This window comes from Ochotona curzoniae, unplaced genomic scaffold (assembly GCF_017591425.1).
Source record: "Ochotona curzoniae isolate NIBS_2020 unplaced genomic scaffold, NIBS_Ocur_1.0 contig_2754, whole genome shotgun sequence".
Taxonomy (NCBI): Eukaryota; Metazoa; Chordata; class Mammalia; order Lagomorpha; family Ochotonidae; genus Ochotona; species Ochotona curzoniae.
In genome coordinates, this window is record NW_024465582.1 from 15,334,566 (window position 1) to 15,352,218 (window position 17,653).

At 42.9% G+C, this 17,653-nt stretch overlaps 1 protein-coding gene across 2 annotated transcripts in view; it reads left to right on the top strand.

The window, feature by feature from the left end:
• RAI14 (retinoic acid induced 14) overlaps positions 1 to 17,653 on the top strand; it is a 128,510-nt gene that overhangs the window by 107,497 nt on the left and 3,360 nt on the right. Inside the window, exons 4-14 of one of the 2 annotated variants that reach the window (XM_040977452.1) lie at positions 606 to 670; positions 4,618 to 4,675; positions 5,304 to 5,374; positions 6,909 to 7,015; positions 7,602 to 7,780; positions 8,044 to 8,072; positions 9,104 to 9,190; positions 10,362 to 10,448; positions 11,517 to 11,571; positions 12,466 to 12,584; positions 14,256 to 15,794. In XM_040977452.1, the coding sequence (XP_040833386.1) occupies positions 606 to 670; positions 4,618 to 4,675; positions 5,304 to 5,374; positions 6,909 to 7,015; positions 7,602 to 7,780; positions 8,044 to 8,072; positions 9,104 to 9,190; positions 10,362 to 10,448; positions 11,517 to 11,571; positions 12,466 to 12,584; positions 14,256 to 15,794 (2,396 nt within the window). The remainder of the gene's footprint in view (positions 1 to 605; positions 671 to 4,617; positions 4,676 to 5,303; positions 5,375 to 6,908; positions 7,016 to 7,601; positions 7,781 to 8,043; positions 8,073 to 9,103; positions 9,191 to 10,361; positions 10,449 to 11,516; positions 11,572 to 12,465; positions 12,585 to 14,255; positions 15,795 to 17,653) is intronic. The other variant, XM_040977453.1, reaches the window with a different exon arrangement.

Genomic DNA, 17,653 nt, shown 5'->3' on the forward strand with positions numbered 1-17,653 from the left:
TCGGATCCATTTCGGAAGGAGTTGGGTAGAGCAATTGGATTTCCTAATGTTATCTGACCACAGAAATGAAATTTTCTGTTGAAACCATGTGAAGGGAACTGAAATCTCCCTTCAACAGCATGTTTTACAACTCTTCCCATTCCTCTGGATGAGAATATTAAAATCTAAAAAAACTTGCAGTAAGGTTTACCCCAAGCGGAGGTCCATTTGGGGACCAGGGCAACCAGAGACACAGTGTGGGGATTGAGGTGTGCTGCTCTGATGTGTTCTCTGCTGCCTTGCCACTGCCTTCGGTGGGTTTCTGGGTCCCAGGGCTCCCAGCCTGGTGGGATTGCTGTGGACACAGGAAGCTTGACGTGGCTGTTGACAGTGAAAGGCGATTACGTATAGGTTCTAAGCCCAAGGCTTCCTTGCACCCCAGAAGAGGTGCAGGTGGGGCCTGTGTGTCTGGACTAGACTGGAATGCTCTCTCTCCTTGGGCTCAGGAATGGGAGGTCTTACTCTCCAGCATGGCAATGTCAAGCTTTCGGAGAGGTGTTTTATTTCCTCAGAGTTGTCTTCAGTGTGATATCTTTTCTCTAATTTTTGTTCTCTAACCCATTTAGGACGCAACGCTTTACACCTTGCAGCCAAGAACAGCCACCATGAGTGCATCAAGAAGCTCCTTCAGGTAAATTACCAATGACTCTACATCCTAAACATGTCATTCACCTATTTTTGAATAATTTTATTTATTTGAGGGACATAGACAAGCAGAAACAAGAATATTCTCTCTGCTGGTTTGTTTCTCAGATGTCCATGGCAGTCAGGGCTGGACTGAGCGGAGATCAGGAGCCAAGAACTAAAACCACATCACTCATTTGGGTGGCAGGGACCCAAGTACATGAGCCATCACTTGCTTCCTCACTGGGGACAGGTACATTTGCAAGAAACTGAGATAGGGAACAGAACCAAGACTGGAACCCAGACATTCAGTGTGGATGTGGACATCTCAATTCCTGGGCCATTTAGTATCACCGCACCCCTCCCTGACTCATGCACACACACCTGTGCACACATTTCTTTCCATAGCACTCCAGAAACTGTCTTCTGTAAGGCTGTCCTATTGAAGTCATAGCTGAGGAGGTGGCTTCCTTTGTAACCAACACCCTGGCATGTAGGAGCGTGCTGAAGAAAACAGGGCGGCTGTTCCCAAGATGCAGCCGTCTTAGTTTTATTTGGCTCTTCTTTTCCTTCCTGTCAAGCGTGTGCCCTCTAAATCATCAACTGGAAAAAAAAATCTTCCTTCCAAACTCTTTGAAATTTTACCATATGGGATCTCCAGAATCTGCAGCTCTTCTTGTGGAGGAAACTTTCCATGTTATCTCCTTGCTTGTAACTTGATCCTCTTTGTGCTCTTGGTTTTTGTTCAAGTCCTTGGTTTTATTCTTTACAATTGTAAACCAACTCCCTGGGTTGGTGACCATGCCAGGAAGTTTATAATGATCCCCTCAAATGTTGACATCTGCAAATCTCTAACAATGAATATTTAATGAGCTCCCATTAGCCCTCACTACAGTGGTGTCCAGCTGTAGCCGGTCAGAATGCAAGCTGGCTGTTTTCAGGCACAGCACAGAGCCATAAAAAAATGTGTGTGGAGTACTGCCTGTGCTGTGGAACTGTTGTCTCGGGTTCGGCAGCACTGTTTGGGACCCAGCAGCTTGCTTTAATTTGGCTTTGAAATTCTAATGCAGCACTGTGGTCACATTCTTGAGCTCATCCTGCCCTGCAGGTCACATAGCTCTTTGTCTTGTATTACCCAACTGCCAACGCCGGGAGTGCTTAACCTCAACAGGTCTTGGAAACAAAATTCAAGCAAAATAGATCAAGGCCTAGTATACTGCACTCCAAGGCTTTTTCCCTTCAGGCAATGAAATTAGAACTTTTCTTTCCTGCACCTGTTGGGACCAGGCTCTCTGGACCAATGAAAGTTACCGACTTGCAGAATGTCCCATGTCCATGCCCTTGGCCCTTTCGCAGTTTTGTTTCTTAATTTGTGTTTTCAATCTCCATTCCCATCCTGGCACAGCCTCCCAGGCTTTGCATCTGGCTCTGATTTGAAGGAAGAATTAACCTGACAAGCTGGAAGCCTCATGGGCCAGAACCAGATATTCTAGCCTTTTACTGTAATCCTATATCTGGTTATGCAAATGGACTGGTTTTTCCCTGGAATCTTTGAAGCCTTTAAACAATTCCTTGTGCTGTTCTAAAATTAGGCCAAAGCATGATGAGTTGTAACTTGATCTTCGTTCTTCCCACCAAAGGGCATGCAGTTCACTCCAAGGTGACCTGTACTTGCCTCTTCAACTTCAGACTCTCTGGGCACAGTGCCTTTTGGATTGTTCCGAGAGTCTTGGCCTAGGAGGTGCTCGCGATGGGTTGCTTTCCACGGGCCCTGCGTCTCCATCAACACTTGTTCACCTTCTGTCTTGACCGCCATGCTTTCTCTGATGATCCTCTGCTGATTCCTCTTTCACTCCTGCGCCTTCCCAGGGCCCTCTAGGCTTGATATTTTTTTTTTTTCTGTTGCCTGCCAGAGAGATCAACTCCTCTTTGCAGAATTGTCGTTTTAAGTTCTGCTTCCTCCCACGAACTTTCCCTGCCTGGATGAGTCCTTTCATGCTTTGTTACAGTGAGTGTAGGCTCCACTGGGCCAGTCCTTCAGTAGGTACTTCTGAACAGAGCATCCCCCACCCCAACCGGATGCTCAACAAACATTACAAAATGCACTGCACTAAGTAGGAAATGGACAGCACACTGTGAAGGAGGTCTGAGAAGTGGGCGCCCCTTGGAGGAGGTTCTAAGCTGAAACTGCCAAAAGCAAAGAGCCACAGGGGAAACATTCCAGGCTGGAAAGAACAAGTGCAAAGGGTCTGAGGAAAGAAATGTGCTGGTCAGGGAGGGAAGAAAGCCAGTGCGTGGGACTAGGACAAGCAAGATGGCATTAAGGATAGGACCTTGTCTGCCATCATAAGCAGACTTTGATTTATTTTAAGGATTTATTTATGTAAAATATGGAGTTAAGGAAGGGAGAGAGATATGAAGTAGTTGTCCATCTGCTGGCTCAAGGCCCAAATGGACACAGTGACCAGAGCTGAACCAGGAACTTCGTCCTAACTTCCCACATGAAAACAAGGCCCAAGTACTTGGCACACCTGCTGCTTTCCCAGGCACATTAGTAAGAAGATGGATTGCATGTGGAGCATCCAGACTCAAACTGTTACCCATGTGAGATGCTGGTATCACCCACTATGCCACAGTACTGTCCCCAGTTTAAAGGGGTTTTAAGCACTCAGAGACATCCACAGTTTGAAACGATTGTTCCAGTTGTATTGAGAATTGATTGAAAGGGAAAGAAACAGAAACGGGAAGCCCTCCTCACCGTTCAGATGAAAAGCTGCGGTCTTGGTCGTGGTAGTGAGAAAGAGGACAGAATCAAGGTGTTCTGAAGGAGACTCGACAGGACGTGGTGATTGATGAGATGTGGGAGTGAGAAGAGAAGAAATCAAAGATGATGTGATGCGTTCTGGTTCCCTGCCAGAATGAACAGCAGTGCCGTGGGTGTGGCGAAGAAGAACTAGATGATTTTGATGTTTGTGGGACTTTGGAGACATCAAGCAGAGACATGGGTGAGCAGCCGATTACCAAGCCTGGTGCTAAGAGATCACATCTGTTGGGAATGAGCATGAAGGTGCCAGCCCCACCTGTCTGGCTTTGAAACTTCCATTTGATGATTTACTGTGATTCGAGAGAATTAAACTTTGTGCCTCAGTTTGTTCATCTGAAAATGAGGGCAATAGTGGCATCTAAGTAGGACTGTTGGGAGCCTTAAAGTCTGAACTTCTGACACGTGATACCTGTTACTTACCGATGTTCATTCTAAGAGTTACTTGTGTTGTTAAGGTCTACTTTGGGAGCCATTAGTTTCAGATTTTCAGACGACTGTGGATGAATTTCCCAGGGAAGTAAGCTTGGAGGCAGAGCCCTCAGCAGTCCTAACATATTTTGTTTGGCTAAGGAGGTGGAGTAGTCAGAGCTGGCGGGCTGGGCAGGGGCCTTAGGAGCTGGGAGGAGGAATGTGGAGATGAGTGGATTGCCATGGAGAGGTCAAAAAGAGAAGGACCAAAAATACTGTGACCATCCCAGGGCTGTGTCTGTGGAGGCTGGAGAGCAGTTGCATTGGATTGAGGAGTGACTGAGAGGCCAGGAGCGTGACTGTGTGTGGATAACTTAAGAGAAACTTGTTTTCTGAAGAGGGATGGAGAATTGAGGCAGAAAGTGGGGGAAATGCAAGATCCAGACGAGACCTTGGAGTGTGGTTCTCAGCTGGTGGGGGGGATCTGCTGGCCCCCCACTGGTGATGCAGCAATGGTGAGACCGTCTCCTTGATGGCGTCACATGGAGATGGAGTTCCCTCCCCAAAAGAAACAAATGTTTCCTGGAGCACAGCAATGGGGACCTCTTCATGTGCACAGCTTCCTAATATGTCCCACCTTCCTTGCAAGGCAAGGCTGAGCTAAAAGGAATTCATGCATGATATTATTATATTATGTGTGCCTCTTTTTTTTTATTTTGTAGTCTAAATGCCCGGTTGAAAATGTTGACAGCGCTGGGAAAACAGCTTTACACTACGCAGGTAACTTTCTCTTTTTAGTCTTCTTCCACCATAGGAAACACTAACTTTTCATTTTCCCAATTGAAGGCATTAACTGTGTTATTCCTGGGGCTGTTTTGTGTCATCATTCGTATTTTATACAGTGTGTAAGACCACACAGTACACCTAGTATTCATCAGTTGCCTGCCTCATTACCAGAGGAAATCTTCAGGGTTAATGTATTATAACTAGCATAAATGTTCTTTTAAAAATAATTTAGTAATTTACTTATTTGTAGAGGGGAGAGACAGAGTTGCCATCCACTAGTTCACTCCCTAAATGCCTGCGATAGCCCGAGCTGTGCTATGCTGACACCAGGGCTTAGAATCTCCATCGGAGTCTTCTCAGGGGATCGCAGCAGTCCCAGTGCTGGGCCATCACCTGCTGCCTCCCAGGTGCCCAAAGGCTAGAAGCTGGAATTGGGAGTGGAGCTAGCACTTGAACCTGAGCACTCCGGTGTGCACTTGGGGAGTCATGCCTAATTCCTGTCCCTCAGGTTTCACAGAAATAATAACACTGATTTCCGGGGTGATTAGATATGCAAGTTTCTTTTGTTGGTGCTTGCGAGACACCTTGTGACTGGCTGCCCTGTTTGTGTCTCCCTCCCCAGCGGCGCAGGGCTGCCTCCCCGCTGTGCAGGTTCTGTGGGAGCACAAGAGCCCGGTCAACCTCAAGGATTTAGTAAGTAGCAGCAGGTGGACACTGTCCTGCAGGACATTGTGGGAGACCCCTGAGGGCTTTGAAACTTTGGAGACCCAAGTGTTTGGAAACATTTGGCTGCTTTCAACTTGGGTCTTTTCCTGCAAAATGAACTTACACATTACTCCTCCCTAATGCCTAAATCATGATGAAAATATTCTGCTCTTGATCTTAGCCAAAAGGCCGAGAAGCGGTGATGTGGATATTCTGTAGATGCATTTCTTATACATGTATAGTTGCTTAATCTGAGCATTCTGCATTGTGTACGTGTATCTGATTATTACATTGTAGCCCTCAAATATATTCAAGTGTTTGTCCATTAAAGATTTTGAAAGAATTGAAAAGCATACATTTAAAACATTTTAAATCCCCATTTTTCAATAGTTGGACTATATTGTTGCTTATCATTTCCCTTTCCCTGTTCAACTGCTTCTACTTTAGAAATCACTTTCTATTGATTTATGGGGTATGTTCCACAAGAAAACAGAACAGCTTCTCTATATGGTTGGTGTTGTTTCTCTCAGGCCCTTCTTGCCCCAGATTACAGAAATACTTGCCTATATATTCTAGATTTTTTTCTTGTGTGATTTATGCTGTAATATTTAAGTTGTTTTTTTGAGATGTTATTTTTATTTAAAGGGCAGATTTACACAGAGGAGAGACACACAAACCCAAATACATACAGAGATCCCACCTGCTGGTTCACTCTGCAGTAGACCAATGGCCAGGAGCCAGGAGCTTCTTCCCGCTCTCCCATGTGGGTGCAGGGGCCCTGAGATTTGAGCTATCCTCCACTGCTCTCCCAGGTCAGAAGCAGGAAACTGGATTAGAAGGGGAGCAACCAAGGCATGAACTGGTACCCAGATGGGATGCTGGCTGTGCAGCAGAGGGTTGGTTGACTACTACCTCATGGCACCGGCCCCTAATATTTAAGTTCTTAATCCACCTGTTTGTTACAGGAGTTAAGGATTCAATTTTACTTTTTCCAGAATACATTACTAATTTTCATGACATAATAGATAATGCTATATTTTTTTTAAATCCAGCTGTGTGTTAAGAACAGACCATAGAGGAGTCTTATGTTAAGGATTTTCAGTTAGTAAGATTATAAAAGGCTTTGCTTTCCAGGAAGAACAGAGCGGAATAGCAGGAAGAAGCTGCTGAGAGGCAGTGGAATCTTCTGATGCCAGAGAGAGGCAGGTCCTTGGTGTGTGGCACCATGCCTCACTGCACATGGGGCACTCACCCGGAGCCTTCCCCACACTGAGTGAGGGGGCGAGCAGCCCAAGAGTTGAGCCTCCCCAGGAAGAGTGGAGAGGAACTTGAAATCTCTAAGAATTTTCCCAAGATTCAGTGGAGCCTCCAGAGAGGCTCAGCATAGAATCAGAATACCTTACTCTCTGGACCTGCAGTGTTGAGTCCAAAAAACTAGTTAACAAAAAATAAAAAGCTGTGCGAAAAGCACAGGTCTTTGCAGTTTTTGTGTTTGGAGTCTGACTCTGAGCTTGTCTCCTAGGACGGGAATATACCACTGCTGCTCGCAGTGCAGAATGGCCACAGCGAGGTCTGTCGTTTTCTCCTGGATCACGGAGCAGATGTCAATTCCAGAGACAAAAATGGAAGGTACCACACAGGCTGAAACCGTGTGACTTCAGCACTGTCTGTTCCTGGGGTCTTTCAAAATATCAGTCAGATTTTGACTCAATCATTAAATCATGGGTTCAATTTCTTATTAGTTTTCTACCTTTAAAAAAAAATCATCCAGAGTGTGTTGTGACCTCAAGGAGTTTTTTCTCAGAACTTTTGTGGGCATCCTTACTGATGATGACATTATTGTATTCTGATGCGACTAAGTTACTTCCTGTGACTTTCTTGCAAACGTATTAGCTTGTTTTTAAAAATAGTCTTAGCAATAGATAGGTTCTTTGACGTGCTTAAAGTGAAAGGACTGGGTTATCCACAGTGATACTGAACTCTGTCATCTTTTGTCAAATGCGTGGAAGATGGTGTTAGCTTGTTTGATACAATTTGATTTCAGGCTTCAATTTCATCAGAAGCTTTTAAAGAACAACCACCTAATTTCATTTTGTTGACTTTACTGCATTTAACTTGTGGGGATTCAAAGCATAAAGAAATGTTTTTCCTTGTTTAAGATTCTAGTTTCTGAGGGGTTTTCACACTGAGTACTAATTCTGTCTGTTTTCTTTAGAACTGCTCTCATGCTGGCCTGTGAGATCGGCAGCTCTGACATCGTGGAAGCCTTACTTAAAAAGGGTGCAGACCTAAACCTTGTAGATTCTCTTGGACACAATGCCTTACATTATTCTAAACTCTCAGAAAATGCAGGAATTCAAAGCCTTCTATTATCAAAAATCTCTCAGGATGCTGGTATGTGAAAGGAATAGCTGTTGTTGTTTTAAATTTATTCATTCCATTTTCCCCAGAGGATAAAGGAATTTGTGCAACATGATATATTTTATTATTCTTTTAGATATGTTCTTGAAGACTAATGAAATGTTACATATTATGGTTGTGTGTGTGTGTGTGTGTGTATGTGTGTGTGCACGCGTATTCCCTCACCCCAAAGTGGATTGAGTTTTTATGATTCTTACGTTTCCTTTTTTTCCTCCTGATTTATTTTTCTACTATAGATATAAAGACTCCAACAAAACCAAAGCAGGTATTTATCTTTGGGGTAAGGGGTTTTATTTCCGCATTCTTTGTGACAATCTGAAAAAAATGTAAATGAAACCACTCCGTAGTTTGATAGAAAAGTGATCATGATTATACTGAAGATATTTAAGAACTGAAATATCTTTGAAATAACTGATTCCTTTTTGTGAAGTAAGAAACATTTTTGAAAAATTAATTACCTCATTTTAGAAGCATGTAACTTTAAATTTGTTACTTACATGTTCATGTTTTTCTGGAATGTGCTAATACTTCCTACTGGTGTGAAAATGTGTGATGTGGTTTAAACTCATACTGAGTAACCATATCACATGGACAACAGGGTAGTCATGAAAATGTCAGATGTTTTATGAGAACCAGTGGTTTAGCATTTTCTTTTTATTTTAATTGTGGTTTTTCTAAGATGTCCTCTCATATGACACAGTAGAAATCACCAGGTGTGTTCTGCTATTTAGGAGTTCATCCTAAAGGCATGCAGTCACTCGGTTTATGTTTGCCTGCTCTATTTGTTCAAATATCAGGTTCTTGAATAACAACAAGAATGCTTAATACTGAATTTATTGTAGCTAACTGTATTACTTATTTGTCAGTAACCTTCAGAAATGAGATTTCACTTTCCCTTATATTTACATTTTTAATAAAGAAATGGAAGTAATGCAGAAGTGTGGGAAATACCACTGCTTTGCATTAAGATGGAAAGCTGACCATGAATATTATTCTGGGGTGTGAATCATGGTAGACGTTTCCTCATCTTCTACTTTCTTGGTTCTCCACACCAACTTAATCTGATTTAGTCCTTTTGTTGTTGTTTTATTTTCTTGCTATTAAAGCATGGGCTGCTGAAGAAAACTTGGAGCATGCATATTACTTATGTTTATGTTGGTAGCAGATTTCAAATCTTGGTATAGAAACGCTGCATGAACTATTGGAGTTTTCTTCATTGGTTTGATGAAGCTACTTGCTCAGACTTTACTAACCTAACTAACCCACCTCCATTCTCTGGACTGTGATAACTTTCAGCATGATCAAGTCTCTAAAATAAGCTCAGAAAGAAGTGGAACTCCAAAAAAGCGCAAAGCCCCACCACCTCCTATCAGTCCAACCCAGGTAAAACAGAAGCAAACCAGCCATCAACAAGCTTACAACCACAAAGCTGTAATTTTATATTTGGGTCAAAAAGGAGTATCTGTGAACTGACCTTCAACCGCACATTTAAAATTATCTTTAGCATCTTTAAATGACAGATTCTGGTAAGAAGGATTTTGATTATCAGTGTGGAAATTATGTTGACTTTTACCTGCTTAAAACCTATAGAATTAAGCATTATCTTTCTTTTTTTAAAGAAATTCTGAGATTTTATTGTATGGCAGGGTGACTATAGCTAATGATAACACACTGAATATATATATTTTTTGACAATCTTTACATAGTTAATTAGGGTAAAAAGGTTCAAGGGCTACAGGAAAGTGGATAAGACCAGTATTTTTTCCATATTGTTTCCTTCATATTTAAAGGGGGGTGTTAAGGGAGAAGGCCCACCAAGTTTCCCACCCTTCCCAGGTCCCGGATGTAGGGCATGCTCTGAGGTTCTTGCTCAAGTGGTTTTGATATTTCAACAGTTATGAATCGCTGCCAATCTTGCCACTCCAAGCACTATGAGGTCTTTGAAAAGTCCACTGCTTGACATAGATTTTTTTTTCCTTAGGATATTAAGTTTAGACTGATTTTAACTCCTTGTTTTAACAGCTCCAATGAGTGATAAGAGAATAGGTAGCTAGTGAGGAAGTTAGAAAAATAATTTTAATTGGTTTCTTACACTACTCCTGGAATATATTTATTATATATTATACATATTAAAGTATATAACTTTACCTTGTTGGTTATCTAATAGTAATACTAGTTTTCCTTACTAGTTGATAGTGACTGTTCCATAGAGAAGGAAGCTCAGAAATCTATAAAGTGACAAATTTAAAAACAATCTAGAGTTTGTTAATTTAAGAAATCCTGGGCCATAAAAGGAGTGTCCTAATTTTAAATATATGTTAGCATGTTTATTAATGGTACTCTCCGTTTGCATTAAAAGTTTAATAAACTTATAAAATGACTTAGTTGCACTCTACAAAGTTTAAAAAAAACAGGTTGAAGTAGCTGACTCTCTTCGAAAACAGGAAACCCTTTGATTAACTAAAGACGAAGATCCTTGCTGCATTAAGTAAACAGGTGTTAGAGATGCATTCTTTATTGGTGGTTTTGTTGATTGACATCTTTCGGTTTGCAGTCGAGTGATGTGTCTTCCCCAAGATCAATAACTTCAACACCACTTTCAGGAAAGGAATCAGTATTTTTTGCTGAACCACCTTTCAAGGTACTTCCTTTCTGTGTTCAGTTTTGTTACAGTATTTTAGGATATAAAATAGACCCTCCTTACAGAGCGCAGCATTGGGCAAAGCAGCGTACTATGAATCATTGGCTCCTTTGATTGGATTTTAACAATCTTTATGGAGACACTCTGAATTTTGATTATGGTGGTGGTTCTTTAGGCATGTATATGTTATCTTCATTATCAGCTTTAAATGATGCAGCTTTTTAGAGCGAATTCAGTTAAAAAAAATAAGTACTTTTTTTTTTAAATAAAAAGCTTTCTATAAAGATAAATACCTTTCCCTTCATCCCTAAAAAGAAATCCACTTTAATTTTAGTATTTGGGATTTTAAAAAAGTTTTTTGCTAAAAAAAAATACTGTATCTTGTCACTGTGTAGATCATCTAGATAAAAGGTATGGTCATTTCTGGCAATGCACTGTAATGCTTTGAAATGAGAGTCTGGTTTTGAAGTTCGAAGAACTTCTGTAATAAATTAACAAAATAGATATTGAGGATCAAAGGTTTAGAAATCTTTGGGGAATCAATTACCAACTCAAAACCATGTGGATTTCTTTCCTTTATAAAGTTACATTAATCTTTCCTAATGGGTCTCATGTATTATCTTTCTTCTTAGAAATGAATATTAATAATGTAACAATAACATAATTTATGAATTGGCAAGGCCAGAACATCTACTTCGAATGTGTTTTTATTGACATGGCACCTAGATAAGATACAATGTGTGTTTGATTTTATTATGTAATATCTGCCTTCTCAGGTTTTAGGACATACCCCAGTAAGTTGAATATTATGCAACATAGTGTTAAATATATTTTGATTGTGCTGGTAATATGCAGTTTCTTGAAAATATTTAGAGGATATGCTCCTAGAGCTTCGTAGAGAATATACCCCTTAGTAAAGAATTATCTTTTATTCAGTTACATTTAAAAATATCTTCTTTGAGTTTTCCCTATGGGATTACACTGTAAACTCTGGGAAGAAAATCTGCTCAATTCTTTCTGCTATATGACACTGTAAACATTCTTCTAAGTCATTGTGTATTTCAGCAGGCTGAGATCAGTTCTATACGAGAAAACAAGGACAGACTAAGTGACAGTACGACAGGTAAGATCAAGGAACAACTGATTTTCCTTTCATTCTGATTTTTGCTTCATTTATGAAAGGCAGGGTGATCCTTCTCTTCCCAGATGCTGGCAACAACCAGGGCAAAACCAGGCAGAAGCCAGGAGTCATCCTGGCCTCCTGTGTGGGCAGCAAAGCCCCGTTAACAGGAGCCATCTCCACCTGCTGCAGCCTAGGGTGCACACGAGCAGGAGGCTCGATTAGAAGCAGATTCAAACCAGGCACTTCCATGGAGGATATAGGCATCTTAAGAGGCATCCTAACTGCTGTGTCAAATGCCTGCCCTGGAGAAACCATCTTTGTTCTTTGACCAAACTCTATTCCATGTCTCTTTACGAGAGCATAGACCAAGCCAGGCTGTGTGTGAGGGAGGCAGGCATCACAGAGCTGTGAATCATGCATAGGCCATACTTTGTCCTTCAAGGAGCCTTATACTGGGTTTTAGAGTCTCTAAAGATGGGGGTAGGAGTGTTTTCATTTGTTCTAAATTAAAAGCTAGCATTTATTTTAACTATGAATATAAGATCCTAAAAGCTGTGAGATAAATAAAGGAAGTTAAACATTATTTTTGGAGGGAGAACAATTAAAGCACTTAGACCAGAGGAATGGCTCCGTCCAGGGGTGTTTGGGAAGACAATGAATGGAAAATGTGTGACCCACTCTGTCCATTTCCAGAATCCGTTGGTACACATACTGTGCTGGAGTAACAAGGCAAGGGCCCACCAGTGCCTGGGAGTTGCTGCTGCCCTCAGTCAACTGAGGGGGCTTTCACAGTCAGAGCTAAGAAGACTTGAATTAGGCTAGAAGATGAGTTGTGAGAGAAACACCAGTTTGATTGTTTTTATATTCTTTTAAATTGCCTTTCTCTTTTCCAAGGTGCTGATAGCTTGTTGGACATCAGTTCTGAAGCTGACCCACAAGATCTTCTTGTTCTATTGCAAGCAAAAGTCGCTTCCCTCACATTACACAATAAGGAGTTACAAGATAAACTGCAGGTGGGAAAACACTGCTACCACAGACTGTTCTGTAGAGTCAGCTGTGGCTGGTTATTAGAGATAATAAGATGGACTTTGTTTTAAAGATCTGCATTAGTTTCTTCTTTTTACATGTCGTTAATTTTAGGCTTCTTATGAAGTATCTGTTTCTTGAATGCGGTTCATTAACTATTTCCATAAATCGTATCTAGTAATATACCTAATATGATACGTATTTTGGTAAATATCTGCTGAGATGTTAGATATCCATGTGTGTATATAAATGTGTATTTGATGCAGGAATTAAGACATTGCTTGGGATGCCCACATCCCAGATTGGGGTCCTGTGCTTGAGTCCCTCCTCCGTTTCTGATCTAAGTTCCTGCTGATGTGCACATATCAGCTGTGGGAGGCAGCAGGTGATGGCTGAGGTCTTTGAGCCTATGCCACCCATATAGGAGACCCAGATCAAGTTCCAGCTCCCAGATTTGGCCTGGCCTGACTGTAATTATTGTAGATATTTAGGGAATGAACCAGCAGATGGGAGATCTCTCTTTGTTTCTCTCTATGTGTTTTTGCCATTCTAGTAAAATAAATGAAATGAAAATTTTAAATTTTATATAAAGGGCCTGGTGTGATGACTCTGTGGCTAACTCCTCAACTTGTTAGTGCCAGGATCCCATAGGAATACTGGTTCAAGTCCCAGATGCTCCACTCCCATCCAGCTCCCTGCTTGTGACCAGGAAAAGCAGTAGAGGATGGATCAAAGCTTTAGGACTCTGCACCCACATAGAAGACATAGAAGAAGGCTCCTAGTTCCCGGCTTCGGATTGGCTCAACTCTGGTTGTAGTGGCCATGGAAGATTTTTCTGTTTTCTCTCCGTAAATCTGATCTACTTTTGTGATACAAATAAATATTTTAAAAAAAAAGTATGAGCAAAATTTACGTTAAAAGTATTTGTATATTAAAATACACAGTCACATATGTAATTTTACATTTGAAATATTTGTATCACCTATTTATTCTGTAAAGCTGATCATTTAAATTTAGAACTTCGTAAGAAATAGCCATATTTAGGTTCACTGTTTTGGCAACTTCATAAGGATTTGAAAGACAAAGGGAAAATTTAAGTCAGAAGTTGTACGAATAAAATAATTCCAGTATTTTTATAAACTTTTAGTGGCTTTATTTGAAAGTGAGAAAAGGGAGATAGAGTGAGCGTGAGAGAGAGATCTGCCATCTGCTGCTTCACTCTTCAAATGGCTGCAATGGCCAGGGCTGGCATAGGTCAAAGCCAGGAACCTGAAATTCCATCCAGGTCTCCCATGTTGGTGCTAGAGGCCCAGGCATTTGGGCCATCTTCAGCTGCATTTGCAGACACAATAGCAGGGAGCTGAATGGAAAACGGAGTAGCTTGGATTCAAATTGGCCTTCTGATACGAAATGCCAGCATTGCAAGTGGCTGCCTAACCTACTAAAAATACCACAAGGTGAACCCCCTTTCTAGTGTCTCTCAAAGTGAGCTTTGAGGTGTTCATCGACTGTTTTTTCCATTGGTGATAGGATGTATATGTCAAATGATGATGCTGTAATTTTTTTCATTACCTGAGTTTCAGATCTGTTGCTGTCCTGGTTGCCTGCTCACCTCATCACATCTTCAGGGCCAACTAATTCTTGCTTTCTTGTCCCAGGCCAAATCGCCCAAGGAGGCAGAAGCAGACCTCAGCTTTGACTCCTACCATTCCACCCAGGCTGACTTACCGCCATCGCTGAGCAAGGCCAGTGGGGCTTCTCCCCCAGAACCCAAGCCGCCTCTGACTGCCTCGGCAGATCTCGTGGGCAGATCCACTGCTGACAGCGATGTTAGAATTCAGCAGCTCCAAGAGGTTTTACAGGACTTGCAGAAGAAACTAGAGAATTCTGAAGCCGAGAGGAAGCAGCTACAGGCTGAGCTGCAGGCCCGAAGGACAGACGCTGTGTGCATGAACAGCACGGAGATTTCAGAGAATGGCTCTGACCTCAGCCAGAAACTGAAAGATACTCAGAGCAAGTATGAGGAGGCCATGAAGGAAGTGCTCAGCGTGCAGGAGCAGATGAAACTGGGTCTCGTGTCGCCAGAGAGTATGGAGGAGAGCTCTTCCCATTTCCACAAGCCAAGGGGCATGGAGGAGGAGCTGGGTATGCTGAAGCAGGACCTGCAGAATGCTTTAGAAGAAAGTGAGAGAAATAAAGAGAAAGTGAGAGAGTTGGAGGAAAAACTTGCAGAGCAGGAGAAGGGTGCGGGGACCAAGCCTCCCGGGGAAGAGTACGAGGAGATGAAAAGTTCATATTGCTCTGTTATTGAGAATATGAATAAGGAGAAGGCGTTTTTGTTTGAAAAGTACCAAGAGGCCCAAGAAGAAATCATGAAATTAAAAGACACACTGAAAAATCAGCTAACCCAGGAAGCCAATGAGGAAGCTGAGGACATGAAGGAGACCATGGGCAGGATGGTTGATGAACTCAACAAGCAGGTGAGCGAGCTATCCCAGCTGTACAAGGATGCCCAGGCTGAGCTGGAAGATTACAAGAAGAGGAAGTCCCAGGAGGACCTGACAGCTGAATACATCCATAAAGCCGAGCACGAGAAACTGATGCAAGTGACAAATGTGTCTAGGGCTAAAGCGGAAGAGGCACTTCATGAAATGAAGTCTCAGTACTCCAAGGTGCTGAGTGAGTTGACCCAGCTCAAGCAACTGGTGGATGCACAGAAAGAGAACTCCGTCTCGATCACAGAACACTTGCAAGTGATAACCACGCTGCGGACCTCTGCCAAAGAGATGGAAGAGAAAATCAGCATCCTGAAGGAGCACCTTTCCAGCAAGGAAGAGGAAGTGGCAAAGCTAGAGAAGCAACTTGTGGAAGAGAAAGCGGCTATGACCGATGCAATGGTACCCAGGTCTTCCTATGAGAAGCTCCAGTCTTCCTTGGAGAGTGAAGTGAGTGTGTTGACATCCAAGCTAAAGGATTCAGTGAAAGAGAAAGAGAAGGTCCACTCGGAGGTGGCTCAGATTAGAAGTGAAGTCTCCCAAGTGAAGAGGGAGAAGGAAAATGTTCAGACACTCTTGAAATCCAAAGAGCAGGAAGTAAATGAACTTCTGCAAAAATTCCAGCAAGCTCAAGATGAACTCATGGAGCTGAAAAGATTCTCTGAGAACTCTTCAAAACTGGAGGAAGATAAAGATAAAAAGGTTGGTGACATTTTGTGACTGTTAGGTTTTTGCAATGTCCTAAACCTTTTACCCTTTACTGTATTAAATGTTTGTAGCATTTGTTAGCACCAACATATTCTGGTACACAGAGGCCCTAAACGTGATGGTACATGTCCCCCAAACCATAACAAGAATAGTGTATTGGATATTTAGTTTTGTTAAATTTCAAGTCTCTTGCCATTTCCCCTTGTACTTAAGCTTTTGGTTCTTTGAAAATCATCCTACATGCAGTTGTGACAGTGTTGGGGAGCAGAAGTGAACTTTCAAATGGAAAGGTGTTTGTGACCCATCTAGAATGCCAGCTCTTCCTTTTGAATCCGGAACAGACTCCTTCATCCTATGGCAACCCAAATATTTTCAGACTCAGTTCTGCTTCCTTATGCTCCATGAGTCTGCCCTGCTCTGTCACTCCGCTGCCCGGTCCCTTTTCCCAAGATGTATAGGAAGGGAGACAAGGAATGTGTGGAGTAGGCCTTCGGAGATGGCACTGAATATGGCATGGAGGAAGGAGGGAGGCGAAGGGAAGTGCAGGATGGTTCACCACAGGAATCCGCTCTGCAACCCTGGACCCCTGTGCCAGAGGCTCCCAAGGCCATGTATCAGAACACCATGTCTTGAACCAAGAAGCATTTCACAAAGAGTATTAAAGACCTGTAGGAACAGGAAGTTGGTTAAGAAGTGATGAAGTGGGATGGGTGCTTGTATTCTCTTTCTTTTCAAAATATTTAATTATTACTTGAAAAACAGAGTGACCGAAAAAGGAGAGGGTGGGGGAAGAAATATCTTCCATTCCCAGATTTACTCCCCAAATGACTGTAATGGCCAGTTCCGGACTTGGCTAGACTCTAGCACCCATTGGTGCCCCTGAGAACCAGGCTAGGCGAGGCCTGCTCAGCCACATGGGAGCTGTGTCTGGGTGTGGACTAGGCTGAGCCAGGCTGTAATATCCAACAGTGAAAACCAGAATGGATGAAGGCCAGTCAGGAAAGGCTACTGTTCCTGCTAGGACAGGAGGTGGACTATGTAGGGCTAGCCCATAGACCCACTGGTGTGCACGAGATCTGGCACTGGGAGAGATTTTGGTGGAGGAGTTTGGAAAACTACTCTGTCAGGACACAGTCCCTGTAGGTGAGTGCAAGAACCACAATAGGGAGCAGCCCAGACCAGGCCAGGGAATGGTATCCACCGGCATATATTTGGTGCGGGCTGGGAGTGAACCAGGCTAGGCCTGTTCATATCACCCAGTGGTAAATCCAAACACCAGAATGGAGTGTGGGTTGGGCCAGTTTGGGTCACAACACAACCCAGTTCACATGAGGCCCAGGACTGGGAGCTGGCTGGGGTGGGCTGGGCCCAACCAGGCTACAGCACCCACTGGCAGATGCTAAGGTGCCAGACTGGGCCATAGCACCCAACCAGCACACTTGAGACCCAGATGGGGAGGAGGATGCGAAGCCAAATAGGAGGGCTGCGAGGGACTCCCCTGCTGGACCACCACTCCCACTGAAGAGTGTGAGTTCGGATGGGGGCAGGCCAGGCAGGGCAGGGCTACAATACCTGTTGACCTCATGTGAGCTGGATTAGAGAAATGCCAGGTTGGGTTGACTGTTCCTTCTAGTGCATGCATAAATCAGAGTGGGAGAGGCTTGGTTGGGCTTTTCCACAATATCAGCTGGCAGATGCTGGCACGGCAGGGGGTGGGGTGGTACAAATTCTGTCAAAATAAACTGCAGAACCACCTGAAGTGGGAGTGAGCCTAGTAGGAAAACAGTGGGCACCTCCCTCCTGGGTTGCTACTCTGTGTGATGAGCATGTGAACCAGGACTGGGGGAGGCATG